This window comes from Hyla sarda, chromosome 8 (genome assembly GCF_029499605.1).
Source record: "Hyla sarda isolate aHylSar1 chromosome 8, aHylSar1.hap1, whole genome shotgun sequence".
Classification (NCBI taxonomy): Eukaryota; Metazoa; Chordata; class Amphibia; order Anura; family Hylidae; genus Hyla; species Hyla sarda.
In genome coordinates, this window is record NC_079196.1 from 180,801,168 (window position 1) to 180,825,170 (window position 24,003).

Here is a 24,003-nt window from a genome sequence, read left to right on the forward strand (position 1 = left end):
ATCATTTTTATCTTCTTTTGTACACATAGGGGGAGATTTATCAAAATCTGTCCAGAGGAAAAGTTGCCCAGTTGCCCAATAGCAACCAATCAACTTGCTTCTTTCATTTTAGAGAGGCCTTGTTAAAAATGAAAGAAGTGATCTGATTGGTTGTAATGGGCAACTCAGCAACTTTTGATAAATCTCCTCCTCCGTTCTTAACCTTGTCTACTCCACTCATTGACGAACTCATACAATCTTTTCTTTGTGACCTAAGAAATTCTTTATCTTCTTGTGATATGCTAGTCATGTCCATCACATTGTGCCGGGAAATGTCAAATAATTTGACGAAATCACCTTTCCAAATCTGCCGTTTCACATTTGCTTACAGTGTTTCTCAATTTCTCTTTACCCAGACTTTGGTATTCTTTGTACAGCTTCTGTATACCAGCATGGATATTCTCCTCCATCTTAACAGGGATATTTGCTTTCCTCCACACTTCCTGTAGTTTAGTACTGGTAGATTTAGAGATAAAAGTGATCAATGTGTGCAACCCCTAAATATTATCCAATCTTCTTGAAATTTGGCATATATATATATATATATATATATATATATATATATATATACTTTACATCACAGGGTCGAGGAATTAGCAAAGTCATATGAAAATCAGATCTTTGGAAAAATGAAACACCCTTATATATGTGTGTGTGTTCTATAGAGCAGTGGGCAGATTTTAGGAACCACAATACTGGCTAGTTTCCATAAGGGAGTCTCAAGTATCAGTATAAATGTAATGGTTGCAGCAAACTCTACAGATGTAAATTCCCTCCTCGATCCACACCTCCAAAACAAACCCCAGTTATAAGCTCAATTTACCACCGCTGGTTGTCATCCACCAGCATACTATGTGTCCTGGTACTTACCTGCGTCGGGCAACATTCTGTGTGCCATGTCTTTGCTGTGCACCCTGGCCTTCCTCCTTTGGACTCTCTCCTGCTGCTTTGGCCATTGCTGCAGTTTTCCCTCTGCCCTCAGGCACTGGCTGAGACATAAAGGGCCAGTGTGTGCTCTTTAATAGATCCTATTCCAATCCCTGCTGCTGTGAACCTGTGTTTGACCATGCCTGTTTCCCGACTCGGCCTAATCCCTTGGTTCCTGACTGCTTCTCCTGTGCCTGACCCTGATTGTCGACCATGCCTCTGTCTGCTTTTACGGCCTGCTGCATCTGGCTGCATTTGGGCTCCTCCGCTCTGCTCTCCTTAAAGTTCTGCTGAAACAACTAATCAGCTCTGCTTCATCTGACTCTTGCTGCGCTTAGTGGCATCTTTAAGAAGCAGCTCGCCCCATCTGCCTATATCCCCTGTGCTTGGCGCTCCGGTGCTCTGGCCAGCTAGGCCAGCTGCAACTACCAGCTACCAGGACCACTCTTGTGACAGCGACCTGGTGACTCACCTGCAGCTAAGACCAGCTTCTGCATCCTAGTTCAGGATAAAGGTTGAAAACCAAGGGAACACAGGCTATGTTCACAACTCGGAATTTCCATGTGGAATTCCGCATTGGAATTCCGCCAGAGATTCCGGAGCAGCAGAGTCCCATTGTATTCCCTTTGTGTGCCCATGGCAGAATTTCAGCACCAGAAGTTTCTGGCACTTAAATTCCATTTTCCGTGTCCGCAGAAAGAATGAACATGCATTTCCTGCTGTCCTAATGCCAGCATGTTGAGCCGGCGCCCGCTGTCTGCAGAATGTCTGTATGTAGATTTTCTATGCGGACATTCCAAAGTTTGAACATAGCCTAAGACACTGCTCCCATGTTTGGCCCTAAGCCACATTCATAAGTAGCAAAGTGGGTCCACACCCATTGAGACGTTACACTCAATGTTGTTTCCTACTAGTGGTGCCATTGAATTGTTCCAAATTGTAATTCTGGCAGCAAACTGTCCCCCCACACTAATGCTATACCTGGTACCTACACAGTAGTTCCATCTACAGATATTCCACATTGCAATGCAAGTATGGTAATATAGGTCACATATTAGTTCCAGCACTGTAGTGACATCAAATTACCCATACTGTTGCGTCTACCATATAGAAAGGCCCATAGCACTGTGATAGTTTCATACCATTGGCCTTGTAAAATGATATAGCCATGCCCACAGAGTAAATAAAGGGGTTGTTTGGAGTGCTGTTTGCTTGGGTCGGTGCCGACAGTCCTTGACCAGGACATATGCATACAGGGCTAGGGAAGCAAACTAAACTTGACTTGGTTGAATGGAAAGATGGAATAGATTTTGCAAAGTCACATGGTCTCCAGGGGGCACATGGAATGATGGGAAAGCTCTGAGACAACAATAAACTAAAAATATTTTGAGTCAGGGACTGCAGAATAGAAAAGAGGTAGTGTAGGATTAGAATAAAGGATCTTGCAGTTCAGCAGATTGCACTTGAGCTATAAAACCACATAAGCCCATTAACAGATGTAAAGCACTTTTTTATATAGATATTTTATTTTAATAGGAATGTATTAGTCATTAATTTTACATGTTTCTTAAAGCAAGGATTCAAAAATTCCCATACGCATATGAATGGTCGTGGTTTGCATATCATATCACATGGTAGATATCAGTTATCTGAAACATGAATATGGGAGGAAGCGGGAATATCTAGAACAGAGATCTTAAACCCATAGCCCTCCAGCATGATCTCCCGGACAGCTCTGACCATTTTGTTTTAGATTATTTTACATTATTCTTGCCAAATTATAGTTTTTTTCTTTCTAGCAAATAGAGCATTACTAAGTTGATATATTAGGCAAATGCAGTTTAGCGTTTTCTGCCATTAATCTGTTGCTAAATAAGAGACACGGTTTGCTAACTGTGCTTCTTAATATGTCGTACTCAACAACTTTACGGCGCTGAGTGAATCATCAGAAGTGATAATTAAAAGGAAGTATTTGACAATTTACTGAATATAGTTTATTTTGGTAGCAACTCATGTTTTAGTTTCAAGTTGAATGTCTGTAACTTTAGGCAGAATTTTTTTTTTTTTTTTTAGGCGGAAGTAGTGATAATGTCATGTTCAAAAAGTTATTGAGAGCTGGGCTTACTTACTTGTCATTTTCTTACAAGGTTGTTTAAAAGTTATTGTATTATCTGGCTGCACTTTAACCCCTTCAGGACGGAGCCCATTTTGGCCTTAAGGATCGGAGCGTTTTTTGCACATCTGACCACTGTCACTTTAAACATTAATAACTCTGGAATGCTTTTAGTTATCATTCTGATTCCGAGACTGTTTTTTTGTGACATATTCTACTTTAACATAGTGGTAAATTTTTGTCGATACTTGCATCCTTTCTTGGTGAAAAATCCGTAAATTTGATGAAAAATTTGACAATTTTGCATTTTTCTAACTTTGAAGCTCTCTGCTTGTAAAGAAAATGGATATTCCAAATACATTTTTTTTTTGGTTCACATACACAATATGTCTACTTTATGTTTGCATCATAAAATTGACAAGTTTTTACTTTTGGAAGACATCAGAGGGCTTCAACGGTCAGCAGCAATTTTCCGATTTTTCACAAAATTTTCAAACTCAGTATTTTTCAGGGACCAGTTCAGGTTTGAAGTGGATTTGAAGGGTCTTCATATTAGAAATACCCCATAAATGACCCCATTATAAAAACTATACCCCCCAAAGTATTCAAAATGACATTCAGTCAGCGTTTTAACCCTTTAGGTGTTTCACACGAATAGCAGCAAATTGAAGGAGAAAATTCACAATCTTAATTTTTTACACTCACATGTTCTTGTAGACCCAATTTTTGAATTTTTACAAGGGGTAAAAGGACAAAATTTTTACTTGTATTTGTAGCCCAATTTCTCTTGAGTAAGGACATACCTCATATGTCTATGTAAAGTGTTCAGCGGGCGCAGTAGAGGGCTCAGAAGTGAAGGAGCGACAAGGGGATTTTGGAGAGTGCGTTTTTCTGAAATGGTTTTTGGGGGGCATGTTGCATTTAGGAAGCCCTTATGGTGCCAGAACAGCAAAAAAAAAAAACACATGGCATACCATTTTGGAAACTAGACCCCTCGGGGAATGTAACATGGAATAAAGTGAACCTTAATACCCCACAGGTGTTTCACGACTTTTGCAAATGTAAAAAAAATTATAATAATTTTTACCTAAAATGCTTGTTTTCCCAAAAAATTTTAATTTTTAAAAAGGGTAATAGCAGAAAATACCCCTAAAAATTTGAAGCCCAATTTCTCCCGATTCAGAAAACACCCCATATGGGGGTGAAAAGTGCTCTGCTGGCGCACTACAGGTCTCGGAAGAGAAGGAGTCACATTTGGCTTTTTGAAAGCAAATTTTGCTCTGGGGGCATGCTGCATTTAGGAAGCCCCTATGGTGCCAGGACAGCAAAAAAAAAAAAACACATGGCATACCATTTTGGAAACTAGACCCCTCGGGGAACGTAACAAGGGGTAAAGTGAACCTTTATACCCCACAGGTGTTTCACGACTTTTGCATATGTAAAAAAAATGTAAAAAATTTTACCTAAAATGTTTGTTTTCCCAAAAATTTTACATTTTTAAAAAGGGTAAAAGCAGAAAATACCCCCCAAAATTTGTAGCACAATTTCTCCCGAGTACGGCGATACCCCATATGTGACCCTAAACTGTTGCCTTGAAATACGACAGGGCTCCAAAGTGAAAGCGCCATGTGCATTTGAGGCCTAAATTAGGAACTTGCATAGGGGTGGACATAGGGGAATTCTACGCCAGTGATTCCCAAACAGGGTGCCTCCAGCTGTTGCAAAACTCCCAGCATGCCTGGACAGTCAACGGCTGTCCGACAATACTGGGAGTTGTTGTTTTGCAACAGCTGGAGGCTCAGTTTTGGAAACAGTGGCGTACCAGACGCTTTCATTTTTATTGGGGAGGGGAGGGGGGCTGTGTAGGGGTATGTGTATATGTAGTGTTTTTTTACTTTTTATTTTATTTTGTGTTAGTGTAGTGTAGTGTTTTTAGGGTACAGTCGCACGGGCGGGGGTTCACAGTAGTTTCTCGCTGGCAGTTTCAGCTGCAGCAGAAAGTTTGTGGCAGCTCAAACTTGCAGCCAGATACTTACTGTAATCCTCCGCCCATGTGAGTGTACCCTGTACGTTCACATTGGGGGGGGGTGGGGGGAACATCCAGCTGTTGCGTAACTACAACTCCCAGCATGCCCGTTTGCTGTCGGTGACTGCTGAGAGTTGTAGTTTTGCAACAACTGTAGGCACACTGATTATGTATCACTGAGTTTGTGACCTAACTCAGTGTTTCACAACCAGTGTGCCTCCAGCTGTTGCAAAACTACAACTCTCAGCATGTACGGTGCATGGTGTACATTGACTGCTGAGAGTTGGAGTTTGCAACAGCTGGAGGCACACCGGTCGTGAAACACTGAGTTAGGTAAAAAAAAAAAAATATAAGTTTCACAACCAGTGTGCCTTCAGCTGTTGCAAAACTACAACTCTCAGCAGTCACCGACAGCCAACGGGCATGCTGGGAGTTGTAGTTATGCAACCAGCAGATGCACCACTACAACTCCCAGCATGCACTTTAGCTGTTTGTGCAAGCTGGGAGTTGTAGTTATACAACAGCTGAAGGTACACTTTTCCATAGAAAAAATGTGCCTCCAGCTGTTGCAAAACCATAAGTCCCAGCATGCCCATAAGGGAATGCTAGGAGTTGTAGTGGTCTGCCTCCTGCTGTTGCATAACTACAGCTCCCAGCATGCCCTTTTTGCATGCTGGGAGCTGTTGCTAAGCAACAGCAGGAGGCTGTCACTCACCTCCAACGATCCAGCAGCATTAGGTCAGTCCCGCCGCCGCTGCTCCTGGGGCCCCGATCCCAACATTGACGCCGGGGATCGGGGTCCCCAGCACCCGGGGTGTACGTCCCGCACCCGCTCACGTCCTCCGGAAGAGGGGCGGAGCGGGTGCGGGAGTGACACCCGCAGCAGGCGCCCTGATTGGTCGGCCGGTAATCCGGCCGACGAATCAGGGCGATCGTGAGGTGGCACCAGTGCCACCTCACCCCTGCTGGCTCTGGCTGTTTGGGGCCGTCAGAGACGGCCCCGATCAGCCAGTAATTCCGGGTCACCGGGTCACTGGAGACCCGATTGACCCGGAATCGCCGCAGATCGCTGGACTGAATTGTCCAGCGATTTGCGGCGATCGCCGACATGGGGGGGGCATAATGACCCCCCCTGGGCGATATGCCGGGATGCCTGCTGAACGATTTCAGCAGGCATCCGGCTCCGGTCCCCAACCGGCTAGCGGTGGGGACCGGAATTCCCACGGGCGTATGGATACGCCCTCGGTCCTTAAGGACTCGGAATGCAGGGCGTATCCATACGCCCTATGTCCTGAAGAGGTTAAAGGGGTACTCCTTCACTGAACATCTTATCCCCTATCCAAAGGATACAAGATAAAATGTTTTACCCCCGGGGGGGGGGGGGTGGGGGGGTGGTTGCCCTGGTCCCTGGGATCCCCATGATCTCCGGACGGCACCCCAGCGTTCTGAACATTATGGTTAATATTGCTGGATTTGGGTTTCCTTAGTCGTGATGTCATGTCACGCCCCTTCATTAATGGGATGGGAGGGGGGTGACAAGTGACCATGGCTGACACCCCCTTCATGTAGACATTAATGGAGTGGACTTGGCATGACGTCACAACTACGGCCGCCACGAACCCTGTGATCTGAAAAAAAAAAATGTCCAGAACACCAAGGTGCCGTATGGAGATCACAGGGGGTCCCAGCAGCTGGACTCCTCATGATCAGACATCTTATCCCCTATACTTCAAATAGGAAATAAGGTGTCTAAATCTACTTCTATTTAAAAATTGTAAGCCTTCCAGTACTCATCAGCTGCTATATGCAACAGAGAAAGTTGTAGAGTTCTTTCCGGTCTGACCAAAGTGCTCTCTACTGCCTCCTCTGTCCATGTCATGCATAAAATGAGAAGGATTGGGCTGGGGAGAATGTGTGTAAGTGGGTAAGTAACTGGCTCAGTGATAGGAAACAGAGGGTGGTTATTAATGGTACTTATTCTGATTGGGTGACGGTTACTAGTGGGGTACCACAAGGGTCAGTCTTGGGTCCTGTTCTATTTAATATTTTTATTAATGACCTTGTAGAGGGGTTGTACAGTACAGTAGCAATCTTTGGAGATGATACTAAACTCTGTAAAACGGTAAACACTATAGAGGACAGTGCACTGTTACAAATGGATCTGGATAGGTTGGAGGTTTGGGCTGGGAAGTGACAGATGAGGTTCAACCCTGATAAATGGGGAGGAAAAATCCGGGCTGAGATTATGTATGGGAGAACACTTGGGACAACTGACGTGGAAAAGGACTTGGGAGTCTTAGTTAACAGTAAATTTAGCTGTAGTGACCAGTGTCGAGCAGCTGCTGCCAATGCAAATAAAATCATGGGGAGCATCAATAGGGGCATAGATGCCCACGACAAGGAAATAATTCTACCGCTGTATAAATCACTAGTCAGACCACACATAGAATACTGTGTACATTACTGGGCACTAGTGTACAAGAAAGATATAGTGGAACTGGAGAGGGTTCAAAGACGGGCAACCAGAGTAATACGGGGAATGGGAGGGCTACAGTACCCAGAAAGATTATCAGAATTAGGGTTATTTAGTTTAGAAAAAAGAAGGCTTAAGGTTGAACTAATAACTATGTATAAACATATCAGGGGACTTTACAGAGATCTCTCCCATGATCTAGTTATACCCAGGACTGTATCCGTAACAAGGGGGCATCCTCTACGTTTAGAAGAAAGAAGGTTTATACACCAGTACAGACAGGGGTTCTTTACTGTAAGAGCAGTGAGACTGTGGAATTATCTGTCTGAGGAGGTGGGCATGGTTAACTTGGTAAAATTATTTAAAAGGGGGCTTGATGCATTTTTGGAGAATAATAACATTACAGGTTATGGATTCTAGATCTATAGGGACAGAAGGTTGATCCAGGGATTTATTCTGATGCCATATTTGGAGTCGGGAAGGAATTTTTACCTCTAGTATGAGGGTTTTTTGCCTTCCTCTGGATTAACTCAGTAGGGACTCATTAGGGTTATAGGTTGAACTTGATGGACTCTGGTCTTTTTTCAACATTATGAACTATGTTACTATGTTACAGTTGTCAATTTTTTTGCAGATGAGAAGGAGGAATCAGAGAGGAGTATGGAAATGACATTTTATTGAAGACTAAGCATTTTATAGTCGGAATGACATCCCCATCATATGTTTTGAAGGGGTTTTACAGCATAACAAATGTGGATATTGCTAAAGCTGAGGAAAAAACTAGAAAAAATTATTATACTTACCTACCCTTCAGCTCCCATTGCAGCTTGGTCCCCTGCTGCTTGACTTTTCTCCCTGATTCCAAGACGAGTTGTTGGAGCAGGAACTGTCAACTGGCCGGGACACAAAGACACAGTGATCAGCTGAGCAGGCTGGTCCTGCTCCAACATCTTGTCTCAAAAGCATGGAGAACAGACGAGCAGTGGAGGACCAGGAGAAGCTGCAAGGTATCTAGGTAGGTGAGTATAATTTTTTTATTTCTCCCCAGCCCCAGCAACATAAAAAAATTATTCTGGACTACCCCTAGTAGCTACACATATGATGCACACTGGCTTCACACTACTATCCTGTAAGTTAAAAGTATGGGAAGACTCTGTAGGGGAGATTTGGAAAGCAGGGTGCTATAGCAAAATCTAAAATGGTGTACATAATAAGGATTTTTTTTTATCTATAAGTAACCAAAACTTTTTTTTGCTATAGGAGATTTGGGTAGCATTAATTGGACAACCTCATTTTCGATCGTCCGAAAAATTGATGTCTATTAGAATCATTGAATGTCCTCTTTAGCTAAAAGATGTGTTTTTACATAACCCTGTCCGATAGCTGCAGCATGATGAAATAGATTTAATAGAATTGAGCTAAAATAGTCAAAACTTGTCGACCCCTTGAAATTTTAGCACTGGTGGCATGTGGTAGACATATGGATACACAATAAAATGCTAAACTTCAATAGCAATAAGAAAAAAATATTTGCCCTCCAATCTGCTAGCAAAATGTCTACTATAAGTAGAGTATATTTGTTATACTTCAATAGGTAACAATATATTCCCTTAGAAACATGTTCAGTCTGGTAATAATGTTGGACCACCTGTAACTTCTCGTCGATGTTGCCTCTGGCGTGTATTTGCCTGTGTCTCATCTCACAATGTTAACATTGTCATTCAGGTTGTTGCTAGACATAACACTGTCAAGGTTTTTTGTTGTACGTCTTTTGTGTTGAGGAAACATTTGACATGATTAAAAATAATGGTGCCTGAGATATTCTTCATGCTTCTTGTTGTGGCAAATGCTGAGTCTACTGAGGATCTGAACGCGACACTCTTGACAACCAGATCATATCAACAGAATGAGACTTTCCAAGATGTCAAACGTAAATTTGTGTATAACATTTCTTAATTTACACAAAATAATATTTCAAAGGGGTTAAACGGATTAGAATAATGTGGCTGCTTTGCTTCGTCAAGGTCAGTTTACTACGACTAAGCATTGGTATCGCTACATGTACGGTTGGAGTAGTAATAATTCTATACTGTTAATAAACTGGCAGGTGTTTCATGCTACCTGAATTATGAGCAGCATGGAGCAGACACAGGCTCTCTCATCACTATTTACAGACAAGTCAAAAGCAGGGCATGAAGTCAAGGAGGTCTTCTACTCCCCAATCAGCTGAGCTTGATTGACAGATATCTTCTTTTATGTGTATAGGAAGAGACCTGTCAATCATGACCACTTCCACCCCACTGGGCTTGATTGACAGGTCTCTCACTATCTGTGTTTCGGAAGAAACTTGTGAATAAAACCTAGTGGGGCAGGCAGTAGGAGAAAAGCTTTCCCTCTGGACTTTTTGCCCTGTTCCCACAGAAAAAGAAAAGCTAAGGAAGGAGCACATGGAGAGCAAGCAAATAACTAGTTCTCATTAAAGGGGTATTCTGACCTTAAACATCTTATCTCCTATCCAGGGGATAAGATGTCAGATAGCGATTCTAAATATTTATTCTTAAAAATTCCTCTGGAATACCCCTCTAAAAAAAATATTCAAATAATCAAATGTAAATAGATTAAAGGGGTATTCCGGGCAAAAACATTTTATCCTCTATCCATAGGATAAGATGTCTGAACCCAGGGAGCCCGCCTCTGGGACCCCCTGCGATCTCGCTGCAGCACCCGCATTCTATGCGGGAGTTGCATCTTCAGTTTCGGAAACCTCCAGGTTTCCGGGACTGTGGATGTGACGTCACACCACGCCCCCTCCATTCATGTCTATGGGAGGGGGGGCAGCCGTCACACCCCCTCCCATAGACATGAATGGACGGGGCGTGGTTTGACGTCACATCCACAGTCCCGGAAACCTGGAGGTTTCTGAAACTGAAGATGCAGCTCCCGCATAGAATGCTGGTGCTGCAGGGAGATCGCGGGGGTCCCAGCGGCAGACCTCCTGGGAACAGACATCTTATCCCCTATCCTATGGATAGGGGATGAAATGTTTTTGCCCGAAATACTCCTTTAATTTGGTCTTCTTACCAAATAGACGAGCCACTAAAAATGCTCAAAATTGATAATGACATTATTAAATGAGAGCCTCCTTAAAGATAAGCATGGATTGGTGGAAATGGGTTAAAGTTCTCTATCCTTCTGTTTATTGAAGCATTGGGATCTGTTTTAGTTGGATTCACATATCATGTGTTCTCTATGCCCTGTGTTCTATTTGACTGGCAGGTTGTCTATCAGCATGTACCGCACCAATATACTATAGTCTGGCAAAGTTTCCTTCATCTTGCAGTGTAGTCACCCAACTGAGTAATGCGTGCTGTACTTCAGCTATATTCCTTTAGTTCAGCAGCAGGTCATTTGGAAATGTTTGTGCTGCCTTGAAATCATTTCACAGAGAAAGATCAGTAAAATGGTCGAAAGAGCAGTAAGACAAGTGAGACCACATCTGAAATACTGTGTCCAGTTCCTTATCTACAAAAGGATATTGATGAAATGTAACAGGTCCAAAGATGGGTACAAAAATGATAAAAAGCCATAAGTATAAAACTCATCAATAAATTCTTAAAGGGGTACTCCGCCCACAGACATCTTATCTCCTATCCAAAGGATAGGGGATAAGATGTCTGGTCTCTGGGGCCCTGCTTCTGGGACCCCCCGCGATCTCCGTGCATCACCCGTCATTCTATGTTTAGTATGCTGGGTTTGGTTGGCCGGAGATATGACGTCACACCACGCCCTCTTGTGATGTCACAACATGCCTCCATTAATGTCGATGGGAGGTAGGGGTGACTTGCCTGGGGTAAATATATATCTAAAAACTTCACAGTTACTCAAAACCGAAGACAAGTAGGAGCTACGGTATGATTTTATTCCAGTCCACTTGAGGATGCAGTGGAAGTTTTACTTAGTATGACATTAATATGTTATATGAATAGAGTAGTCTTTGTGAATAGAATTAACTCACCTAAAAAAAAGGTTCCTTTGTTATTCTATATGCAGTACAGATCAGCTACTGCCTCGTGCCAGTCCTCACAGAAGGTCTTGACCCAGCCACATAGCTTCATCTAGTTGTTTGGCATAGGGCACTTTACCAGGGGGTTGTATCTTCTTATTCTTCATGGCCCACCCAATCCCATCTTTTCCCATCTGTCCTCAAATATAAAGCCTAGCGGTCATCCTACTTTTCCCTCTGTGACTATGGGTACAGTACAGTACAATACTTGCCAGTGCAGAAAATTTGGGAGGCCACCATACACATTGGTCCCACCGAAATCATCAGGTTAAGCTGACATTGATCTTTCAGGCACCATTTTCTCGGCTACATTTCAGATTACTCCAGTGAAAGAGATATATGAGAATACAACATACCTCTTTAAGATAACGAGCCAAAATTGCATTGAAAAGAGGTAAAAAAATGATTGGTCTTTTTAAAAAGACATACCGTAGATGGTGGGACTGCAATTCTGTATCTAGAAATGATTGACAGCTCACTGTATAAAGAACTGAGCAGGACCACCTACTTGACTGTATGAGCATAGATTTACATGATAAATTATCCTAAAGATTAAAAAAAAAAAAAAAAAAAACATCAACTATGCCTCACCACAGTCACCAGCATTTCCTTCTGCTTCTAGCCCACAGGCAACCACTAGAGGCTGGGGGCATCTCTACCTTCAAATTATGCACATTGACATCACCCATTGAATTTCTACTGCAGAAATAAATTCTCCTAGCCTCTAGTGATCACAGGCAGCGTCATTAGATGCAGATCTTCATTCTAGGATGGACTACGGCACCTGTGGTTTTCTGTAGCCATTTCCCCACAAAAATGCAGCAACATCCCTGGCAGATTCTCACGGGAATCACTGGCAAGCCACAAAAAATTATGGTGCAGGCCCTCTCGCCAGACATCCCCACCCCTGCCCTATATGATCCAGAATTAACAACCTCCCTGAAATAGCATCTCTGACTCTGGTCCCCACCAGGAGTTACATTGCCTGTAATTAAAATTATCGATGCATGGGGAATTGTATGGCCGGACATAACATTCCTTAGTGATAACAGTTTAATGTGAGGGAATAGATCATCCCCCCAAAAAAGTGGTCTATCTTCATGAGAGTTTATGCTGTATGTTTAGAAATAATGCAGCACTTCTTTATTAATCTCATATACCCCCTTTTAAATGTTAATATATTTTGATTATATATATTAAAATATCATATGTAACTATTGCACTAATACTTTGTAGTGTTGACAGTCCAGGTCTCACTGCAAATAGCACATAACAGGAACTCCGACCCGGTGACCACACAATCTAATTAATTTATTTGCCTGATGGATGAAGACATTGAAATTCAATCCCCTGTTTTACAGTAACTGCATTGCAGGAATCTGTCTCCTTGTTATTGTTAATAAGCCTCTTCCTGGCACATAGAGGTGACACTCGGAGATGTGACGCAGTGCTAATCATCTTTCACATTATCAATAATAAGCAAGTGATGCAGAAAGGTCAGGAGGACCGAGAACATAACGTGTAGCTAAGAGACATGAGCAATGGGTCTTCGCACAAATGGAATGAATCCATGAGAATGACATGTCCTCCAGCAAGTCTAACATGATGTATGGAGAAAGATGTGATCCCGGACCACGGCTGTGACACAGGACATTAAAGCACACACAAATCAATAAAATGTGTGTCAGCTAAAAATAACATTAGGATGATTGTTATCCTGGAGAAATGTGAAGGAAAGATTTCATAGATACATAAGGATACAAAGGGAAAAGTTTGCAAACTCTTAAGAGTATCTGGGTTGTGTGGTCACATATAGCATTACCATTACAATTATTATTGTGTTCATTGTAAATGTGGACATCACATCCTTATATTAAGTAACCAGTGGATCGTTCTTTGTTGGCAGGATCCTGAATCCTATTTCTCCTATAGATTTAGGATTGTTAAGCTGGCCACACTCACTACACAAAACATGCTGATTTGGGTGGGACCGACTGATCATTTGATGTCTATATGGGGCCTCCCAACTCTTCCCTAACAGGATATGTTGTAAAACATAAGGATTGTGTATGTTGGATTCCAACTTCTTGATTCTTTTGTTCTCAAGACGATAAACCATTGCAAGAGCACATAGACACTTTGCCAAGATGAGGTGTGGGGGTGGGGTGTGGCTCAGTAGAGAAAGCAATAAATAAATAAAAGCAATAAATGTATGAATGATGGTGGTCTTACCTTTAACATCCTTATAAACCAACAGAACAAGGGGCAGGTAGTGCACACTGAAGTGCAGGCAGTTTCTTCCTGCAGCCACTAGAGGCTGAGTTCATCGCTACCTCTAAACAGTTATGTTCATATCCACCTGGCTGTGAAATGTAAGCAAGCGGAGTATGTAAGCTAGGTACTGGCCCGACACGGTCTGACTCAGCTTGCATAGTCCGCTTGCTTACATTGCACAGTCCGGTGTTTATGGACATAGCTGTGTTGAGTACCATAGTAAATACTATTATAAAATCAATGGTTTTATTAAATCATCATAAAAAGCAACATTGAACAACAGTATATCCGGTATTCAAAGAAAGAGATCATTAAATGTCAGCATGTAGCAGCAGTAACATGTATATATGGCACAATGGCTTAGTAAAATCTAATATGGATCCATGAGAGGCAAACATGCAAGCATCAGTGCATGTATAATACAACGCTAGGTGCAAAACCTATCACTTCTACCTGGAGATAGAAACCACAAGCCCCATCACTATACCATTTATAACAGTATCTGCACATGCATTATAATAATGGTCCCTCAGACCCTATCATCTCATTCACTTCAGTGTAACATACTGTATACACACATCGGCCACTTCGAAGGCAGAATTTTCAAGAACTTGGCATGTATCTTTCTTCCTGCTGCTGAATAATGGTGATACGGTTAAACATACACTAGACTTTAAGCTTTCAGAGACAGAAGAGTGAAAGGCATGATCAATATGTGACCCTTAAAGGGATAAAGGCCAGTGGAGTAACCCTTTAAGGGCTCCGGCTGCAACTCAACACCCAATGATTCATTGTGTCTTCACCTTCTGGACCTTGTCCTATCGATATCGAACCCTTTTGGTTTTATGATTGAGCTCATATGCTTCCCACACTTCACTTTCATGTCTTTTTTTTTTTTGTCAATGTCAGAAAAAAACATAATACTGGTACCGTTTCATGATATTCGTGTTTAGTATTTACAGATGCAGTATGAAATGTTATCCTAATGTCCCATCTCAGCGCAGAAGAACCACATTGCCACCACCGGTGCCGAGCATTTAAATCAAGGACAATGAGAATGATAGAAATGATGGGTCTGTTATTTCCATATCTCGGCACATCTTCTCAGGCATACATATTGAAGCTGTAAAGAATAACACAGTTATTTTGATTGTAAGAAAGGCAGCGCTATTCTGTGACTTGCAGGTGTTTTCCATTTGGAGATGTGAAAGTCACCCATAACTTATGTATGAAAGTGTCACTGTCGTCGACAATACCAGGTGCTGCTTAATTCAGAACGAAAAAAACTTTATCCACCATGCAAGAATACTCCCAGACTTCAACTCTTTTCTTTAAAGGGGAATTTCACTTTCAGTAAAACATTTAGAAGGTAATGGTTGTGGGATTTGTAAGCTTAGACTCTATTATGGAGCATGACCATCAGCGCAACGCTGGAGAGTATCTCTAGGTTATGCCATCACTTACTGATCTTGGGATCTGGCTGGTGCCCTGCTATGTTCCTCAGATTGAAGAAGCACTAATACTGGTTGAGTGTTGCTGCTTTGTCACTGTACTTCCCTGCATGGGGATGATCCACTGTGCATGACACTACAACACAACCTAAATTCAGTTTACTGGGATTGTGCTGCTGTTCTTTGTATAGCAAGTGGCCAGGTACACCCAAGAAGCTCTACTGATCAGAATTGTGTGGTAGGAATCCTTCTTTAAAGGGGTTCTCCACCATAAGGTGATTTTAGTACATACCTGGCAGACAGTAATGGACATGCTTAGGAAGGATCCATACTTGTCTTGGGGCTAAATGGCTATGTTGTGAGATTACCATAACACTGTGGCTATCTTTTTTGTGAACTGGTATTTCCTGTCTGAGTTTCCTTCTTTGCCTACAAATCCCATAATTCCATTTCCCTCCCACACATCAGCCACCCCACCCATTGAAACATAAATGAGCTGCATCTATTCTGTTTTCCAATCAGGGTGCCTACAGTTTTTGCAAAAGTACATTTAGTTGCACCAAGCGATCGCTCCTCCCATTGAAGCACACAGGCTCCCTATCATCAGCTGACTAGTGATGTCAGGTCTCAGCCGCATTGCAACCTGGGAAAAACCTGAGACCACAGTCATTTTGTATGCTGTTAAAGGGGTACACTGGAAAAAAAAATGTAATCAACTGATCCCTGAAAGATAAACAGATTTGTAAATTACTTCTGTTTAAAAATCTTATTCCTTCCAGTACTTATCAGATACTGTATACTACAGAGAAAGTTGTTTTCTTTTTGAATTTCCTTTCTGTCTGACCACAGTGCTCTCTGCTGACACCTCTGTCCATTTTAGGAACTGTCCAGAGCAGGAGCAAATCCCCATAGCAAAGCTATCCTGCTTTGGACAGTTCCTGATATGGACAGAGGTGTCAGCAGAGAGCACTTGTGGTCATACAGAAAGGAAGTTCAAAAAGAAAAGAACTTCCTTTGTAGTATACAGCAGCTGATAAGTACTGAAAGGATTAAAGGGGTACTTCGGGGGAAAACTTTTTTTTTTAAATGAACTGGTGCCATAAAGTTAAACAGATTCGTAAATTACTTCTATTAAAAAATCTTAATCCTTTCAGTATTTTTTAGCAGCTGTATGCTACAGAGGAAAATCTTTATTTTTTTTAATTTCTTTTTTGTCTTGTCCACAGTGCTCTTTGCTGACACCTGACGCCCGTATCAGGAACTATCCAGACCAGGAGAAAATCCCCATAGCAAACCTATGCTGCTCTTGACAGTTCCTGACACAGACAGAGGTGTCAGCAAAGAGCACTGTGGACAAGACAAAAAAGAAATCCAAAAAGAACAGAATTTCCTCTGTAGCATACAGCTGCTAAAAAGTACTAAAAGGATTAAGATTTTTTAATAGAAGTAATTTACAAATCTGTTTAACTTTCTGGCACCAGTTCATAAAAAAAAAAAAAAAGTTTTCCACTGGAGTACCCTTTAAGGTTATTAAAGAGAAGTACTTTACAAATCTGTTTAACTTTCTGGCACCAGAGCAGAGTACCCATTTAAAGATAAATATAGGGGCGATAATCACAGAAGAATTGATAATCACAGAAGAATTGCGAGACCACTGTCTAACTTTACTCCCCTGTTGCATAATCTAATAAAAACTATTCCTGGAATACCCCTTTAACTCTAAATCACTAACACTGCATTGGAACTTGAAGGTCATTGTTTCCAATTCCTTCTCCATCGAGATATGAACGATAAAAAGCTATGTAACAACCACTGCATTTGGTACTGGGGCAGCCTACCAACCCGTCATCTGCTGCACCCCATAGAAGCGCAGGACTTGCCCTTTAAGTAGGTACACCAATTGGTATAGATGCAGAAAAAGGGAAGTGTTTTTACTTGTGGGTAATGGCTGGGACACTGGTGGGCTGATGGGCCCTAGGGACTTGGATATTATTCCCTTGTGGTTAATGCTGTACTTTTCCATGTGGACTCACTTTATGTTTTTTTTTGTATTTTATGTTTTAATAAATGTTTTGTTATATGTTTTAATAAAAATTATCATTTTCAGGTTTATTTATTGTGTAGTCTCCCTCTTTTCTATTGGATTTATATTTGCTCTGGGTAGAGCTGGGCAGTATGACCAAATATGTGTATCACAGTATTTTTGTAACTTATGGTGGTTCCACGGTATATAACAGCATTTATCCCCCCCCCCCCAATCATGTAACCCGCGAGCGCTGTTCTGCTTCTCACCCCCCCCCCCCAAATTAATTATCAGCCCAGCGCTGCACTATCCCCGCATTGGGGAAGTAATCATATGTGACCCACGAGCGCTGTTCTGCTTCAACTCCCCCCAATTAATTATCAGCCCAGCGCTTTGCGGTCCCCATCGGGGTACTACTCACATATCACCTGCAAGCACTGCCCTCCTCGTCCTCCTGCTTGTTGCGGGCCGCCGGTGCTGACACTCTATACTGTATACTGTATCCCTATGCCCGGGCTGCAAAAGATAAACAAAATAAACTTTAACGCACCTTCCTACGTCGGCCTCACGCTTTTCCTGGGGACAGGAACGTCGGAGAGCCATCAGCCTATCACGGCCGCAGCGATGTTCCGCTTCGGCCGGTGATAGGCTGAACCCACTGTCATGTAAGAAGCCGTCCGGCTTCTTACATGACATGGAGCTCAACCTATCACCGGCCGAGGTGGAACATCGCTGCGGCCGTGATAGGCTGATGGCTCTCCGACGTTCTCGTTCCCAGGAAGCAGGTCCAGACCAATGGGGGAAGGTGAGTTAAAGTTTATTTTGTTTCTTTTGCAGCCTGGGCATAGGGATACAGTGTACAGTATAGAGTGTCAGCACCGGCGGCCCGCAACAAACAGGAGGACGAGGAGGGCAGTGCTTGCGGGTGATATGTGAGTACTACCCGATGGGAACCGTGAAGCGCTGGGCTGATAATTAATTGGGGGGGGGGGGGTTGAAGCAGAACAGCGCTCGCAGGTCAGATATGATTTGTTCCCCGATGTGGGGACATCGCAGCGCTGGGTTGACAATTCATTCCCGAGGGGGAGGGGCCCAACCGGTATTGCGGTATGGGAAAAATTCATATCGTGCAGCACAAAAATTTCGGTATGAGCCGGTATACCGCCTAGCACTAGCTCTGGGTAGTATACCAGGCAGGTGGTCATTGTATTGTAGGATTTATATATAGATCCAGCAAAGCCTATCATAGATCTTATTGTTGCATTTCTGCTCTGAGCAAGCGAAGCGTGAAGACAAGCTACTATGACTTACCTTATTTTTTTTCTCATTCAGGAAAGGCCAATAATAACGTCCAGTGGGATGAGGACTCCATGGAATATATGGCTGCCAATCCAGTGAGGATAGCCTTTGTTTTGGTGGTTCACGGGAGAGCTTCTCGACAACTCCAGAGGATGTTCAAGGCAATTTATCACAAGGACCATTACTACTATATTCACTGTGACAAGGTAAGGATCCAGAGTTTGTCCTTGTCATTCACTACAACCCAATGGAGTTTTTCTAATGAGCATTTGTTGCATGTGTAGCCTGTAAACACATTCATTACATTAACATTGAAGTCTCTGGACTGATGTCCAGCCATTCATTACCATCTTAGATTTGTAGTTGTCAGTACAGCTGTGTCAGTAATTCTCTACACACTATAGCCAGGGTTGCCACCCAGCCAGTATTTTACTAGCGCAGCCGGTAATTTTCTATAAAATGTATTTCAGTAAGGAGCACCCGGACAGAATCAGATCTGCTCCGGCACAGCAGCCACTGCAGCTCACTGTTCTAAGTGAACAGGCAACGTCATGGCCACTTTAAATCAGTCACCTGCGGCAGTGATGAGTGACGTCCTCTTGCCGCACAGGAGGACATCGCTAGTCACTGTCAGGCGCCAAGAGAAGCTTCCTGCACCTGAGCCTGGAGACATACAGGCCTGCTGAGGTACAGGCAGCTCAAGACCGCCAGGGGGAAAATGTTGGGGGGGGGGGGGTACATATGGAAGGAGGGGGGATCAATTAAAATGGCACGGGGGTGGTGGGGGGTGGAATAAATTAAAATGGCACAAGGGGGTTCAGAAAGGAGGCGGTAAAACAATTAAAATGGCACAGGGTGATGAGGGGGGAGGAGATGAATTAAAATGGCACAGGGGAGATAGGAGGGGGGAAATTGAAATGGCACAGGGGGACCAGAGGGAGGGGAATTGAAATCCCTCCCTCTGTTCCTCCTTGCGCCATCTCATTCACCCCCTTTTATCCCCCTGTGCCATTTCAATCCCCCTCAAATGTATTGTATCTCTTCCTGTGAAGTCACGCATATATAATTAATTATGCAAATTAGCATGTCTGGACGTTTTTTTTTTTTTTTTTTGCAAGAAAGGTGGCAACCCTAACTATACAGTAGAATCTCCCAATAGCGGACACTTATGGGGAATAAAAAAGTGTCGACTATTGAGAGATGTCCCCTATTAGGAAAAAAGGCTCAAAAACCTTTAAGTGTCTGGATACTGTACTGTGCTCACTCCAAACTGTAATTACCTATCAAACATGATAAAAAGCAATATTACACTACTGTAGAATCTCCCAGTGACATGTAATCACCCCCCATCATTTCATCCCCCCTTTACACCCTGTGCCACTTTATGCCTTGTGCCAGATTATCCCCCTTTCCCCCATTGTTACCCTCTGTGTAAATTCATCACCCCCCTCTTTATGAAGTGGAAAAGGGGGATAAAGGAGAATAAAATAGCACAGGGGGGGGGGATCAAGAGGAAATGATGTGGCACAGGGGGTAAAAAAGGGGGGGGGATGATTTGACATGGGGAATAAAGTGGCATGGGGGGATCAGGGAAGGAGGGGGTGAATGATGTGGCCGGCGGATGTACAGAAGCAGGAGACCACTGAGGTCTTCTGCTTTTGTGCTGGGGCTGCTGCAGGGGGCTTGAGTCTGGGCCTCTTACTGGGGTATTGGCTGTACCCCCTGATGGCGACCCTGTATACAAGGTAGGGCCAGCACATAAGCCTGGTTGTCCCCTATTGGGAGTGTTTTGTCCTATATTGGGAGTGTTTTGTCCCCTTTCGGGTGTGTCTGCTATTGGGAATGTCCCCTATTCGGAGGATGCAAATACATTAAGTCTTATGGGTCAGCTATTGGGAGGTGTCCCCTATTGGGAGGTGTCCACTAAGGGAGATTTCGCTGTAATAGAGAGTGCAGCAGCAATAAGAAACACAAGACCAGGGTCCCAGCAAAGGGATAATCTCCGTTCACTCTTATGACCATCTTCAGAATATACCTGTAAAGGAAAATGTAGATATAAAATGATTCTGCATGTTATTGGATCCAAGGTGACATTGCTGTAACTCTTCCTTTATCTGAAAGTTTTCATGTTCATGGTAATTGATATAAAAGTCAAAAAATATACAACTGGCCACGTAACTAAACATGTGATTTCTCTTCCTTTCTTTCTGTACAGAGATCCAATTATTTACACAGACAAGTGGTGCAGTTTGCCAGCCAGTACCCCAATGTCCGTGTCACATCATGGAGAATGGCAACCATATGGGGAGGGGCAAGCCTGTTATCTACATACCTGCAAAGCATGCGGGATCTCCTGGAGATGTCAGACTGGTCATGGGACTTCTTCATCAATCTAAGTGCTGCAGATTATCCCGTCAGGTACAGTCTCCTTATTACAGCATATTTATAGTATTTAGTCTAGCCCTGTGTAGTGCTGCAGATTATCCCGTCAGGTACAGTCTCCTTATTACAGCATATTTATAGGATTTAGTCTAGCCCTGTGTAGTGCTGCAGATTATCCCGTCAGGTACAGTCTCCTTATTACAACATATTTATAGTATTTAGTCTAGCCCTGTGTAGTGCTGCAGATTATCCCGTCAGGTACAGTCTCCTTATTACAGCATATTTATAGGATTTAGTCTAGCCCTGTGTAGTGCTGCAGATTATCCCGTCAGGTACAGTCTCCTTATTACAACATATTTATAGTATTTAGTCTAGCCCTGTCTAGTGCTGCAGCTTATCCCATCAGGTACAGTCTCCTTATTACAACATATTTATAGTATTTAGTCTAGCCCTGTGTAGTGCTGCAGATTATCCCGTCAGGTACAGTCTCCTTATTACAGCATATTTATAGGATTTAGTCTAGCCCTGTGTAGTGCTGCAGATTATCCCGTCAGGTACAGTCTCCTTATTACAACATATTTATAGGATTTAGTCTAGCCCTGTGTAGTGCTGCAGATTATCCCGTCAGGTACAGTCTCCTTATTACAACATATTTATAGGATTTAGTCTAGCCCTGTCTAGTGCTGCAGCTTATCACATCAGGTACAGTCTCCTTATTACAGCATATTTATAGGATTTAGTCTAGCCCTGTGTAGTGCTGCAGATTATCCCGTCAGGTACAGTCTCCTTATTACAGCATATTTATAGTATTTAGTCTAGCCCTGTCTAGTGCTGCAGATTATCCCGTCAGGTACAGTCTCCTTATTACAACATATTTATAGTATTTAGTCTAGCCCTGTCTAGTGCTGCAGATTATCCCGTCAGGTACAGTCTCCTTATTACAGCATATTTATAGTATTTAGTCTAGCCCTGTCTAGTGCTGCAGATTATCCCGTCAGGTACAGTCTCCTTATTACAACATATTTATAGTATTTAGTCTAGCCCTGTCTAGTGCTGCAGATTATCCCGTCAGGTACAGTCTCCTTATTACAACATATTTATAGTATTTAGTCTAGCCCTGTGTAGTGCTGCAGATTATCCCGTCAGGTACAGTCTCCTTATTACAACATATTTATAGTATTTAGTCTAGCCCTGTGTAGTGCTGCAGATTATCCCGTCAGGTACAGTCTCCTTATTACAGCATATTTATAGTATTTAGTCTAGCCTTGTCTAGTGCTGCAGACATTTTGACCTGTTATGTGTACAACACTTACAAATGGCACATTGGGTATCTGGCTGTCATATTGAAAACTCACTATCCTCCCTACATTTCACTGTACAGATGCAGGGTGTGTGCTTTATGGCTGCTGAAAATCTGTATGGACTAATACATTCTTTAGTTAGTTTCCACATGGTATGTCATATATCACTAATCTTACAACTGTGTACATCCAGATGTTGCCAAACTTCAGGTGTAGTTTTGCAACATCTGGAGGTTCACAGTTTGGAGACCACTGTTATATATGCCTGATAGATGAGAACTCCTTCCATAGGGAGTACATTGGTCCCTTGATCCTTATCTGCATAGTGGCTGTAAGCTTCATCTGTCTCAATCAAGAGGTGACCAAGCTTGCACGCAGCTTTTTATTCAGGTATATGAGAGTTGAAAGAGCTTAAAGGGGTACTCTGCCCATAGACATCTTATTTCCTATCCAAAGGATAGGGGAAACGATGTCTGATCGTGGGGGTCCCGTCGCTGTTGCACCGGCGTTTGTTTAGAGCGTCGGGTGCAGCGTCGGAGGCTCGTAATGTCACGGCCACGCCCTGCTCGTGATGTCACTGACGCCCCTCCCATAGAATTGCATTGAAGGGCGTAGCTATGACGTCACGAGCGTGGTGTGGCCTCTGCCCCGCATTGCCAGTCATCCGGCACAGAGCAATGTTCGCTCCGTGCACCGGATGTCTGGGGTGCTGCAGCCGAGATCGTGGAGGGACCCCCATGATTAGACATCCATTGGATTGGGGATAAGATGTCTCGGGACAGAGTACCCCTTTAAAGCTTGGGTTCCTCTCCTATTGACTTCAATGCAGGGAGTCAGCTATCTCAGACTTCAGGGGTCAGAGTTCAGGGGTCAGAGTTCTGGGGTCCAGAACCCACAGTTGGAGAGGCCATAAATGCTTCAGATAGACGTAGCCTTCTAATAGGTAATAAGTTCATTAAAAAGAAGCAAGTCCATATTGTGTTGCATTGAACAATGATCCTGATTGGTCATCCAGGGTGACGGTACATTGACCGTTCGCTTCTAGCCGCTCACTTCTTGGCTTGTAATTTTCTCAACCAAAATAACTGTATGCAAAGTCACCTGGTTTCTAAATGAGGTTAGATGTATAGATGAAAGGCAAAATATGTGGGCAGTGGAGGAAGTGAACAATTGGGGTTGGGGTGTTTTATTTTCCATCTGTTTGGCTTCATGTTATTGTACATAGTGCGTACGGAGGAAAACCTTATGTTCTAAAACAAAACATGAGGTTTTTAAATCAAAAACCTGATTGACAGAAGCGGTCTTAATTCATAATACATTGACTAATTTACGTCATTTCTTATGGGAATATTCCATAGTTCACTCTGCTGCCATGTATTCCCTTATAGTAATGTATAGTATTTGTAGTATGTTATAGTATATTATAAAAACATGTAACCTGTATTTTGTAAGCAATTTTGGTCCATTTTGTGATACCAACTGATTTCAGCTGACATTATAATAGGAGATATCCTAGGACTGAGGACTTTCGGCTTAAATGAATTTTCTGCTGTGCTACACAGTGGTGCGGTTATTCCAGCGCAGTGTGGGCTTTTTCCTTGTTTATGTACAAAGTGTTCATGTCCTGCTTTA

The 24,003-nt window shown here is 42.9% G+C and overlaps 1 protein-coding gene across 4 annotated transcripts in view; it reads left to right on the forward strand.

Moving 5' to 3' along the window:
- Positions 1 to 24,003, forward strand: part of XYLT1 (xylosyltransferase 1) — a 340,609-nt gene that overhangs the window by 194,517 nt on the left and 122,089 nt on the right. For all 4 annotated transcript variants that reach the window (XM_056536893.1, XM_056536896.1, XM_056536894.1 and 1 more), the window contains 2 exons: positions 18,722 to 18,894; positions 20,904 to 21,106. In XM_056536893.1, coding sequence (XP_056392868.1) covers positions 18,722 to 18,894; positions 20,904 to 21,106 — 376 coding nt within the window. The remainder of the gene's footprint in view (positions 1 to 18,721; positions 18,895 to 20,903; positions 21,107 to 24,003) is intronic.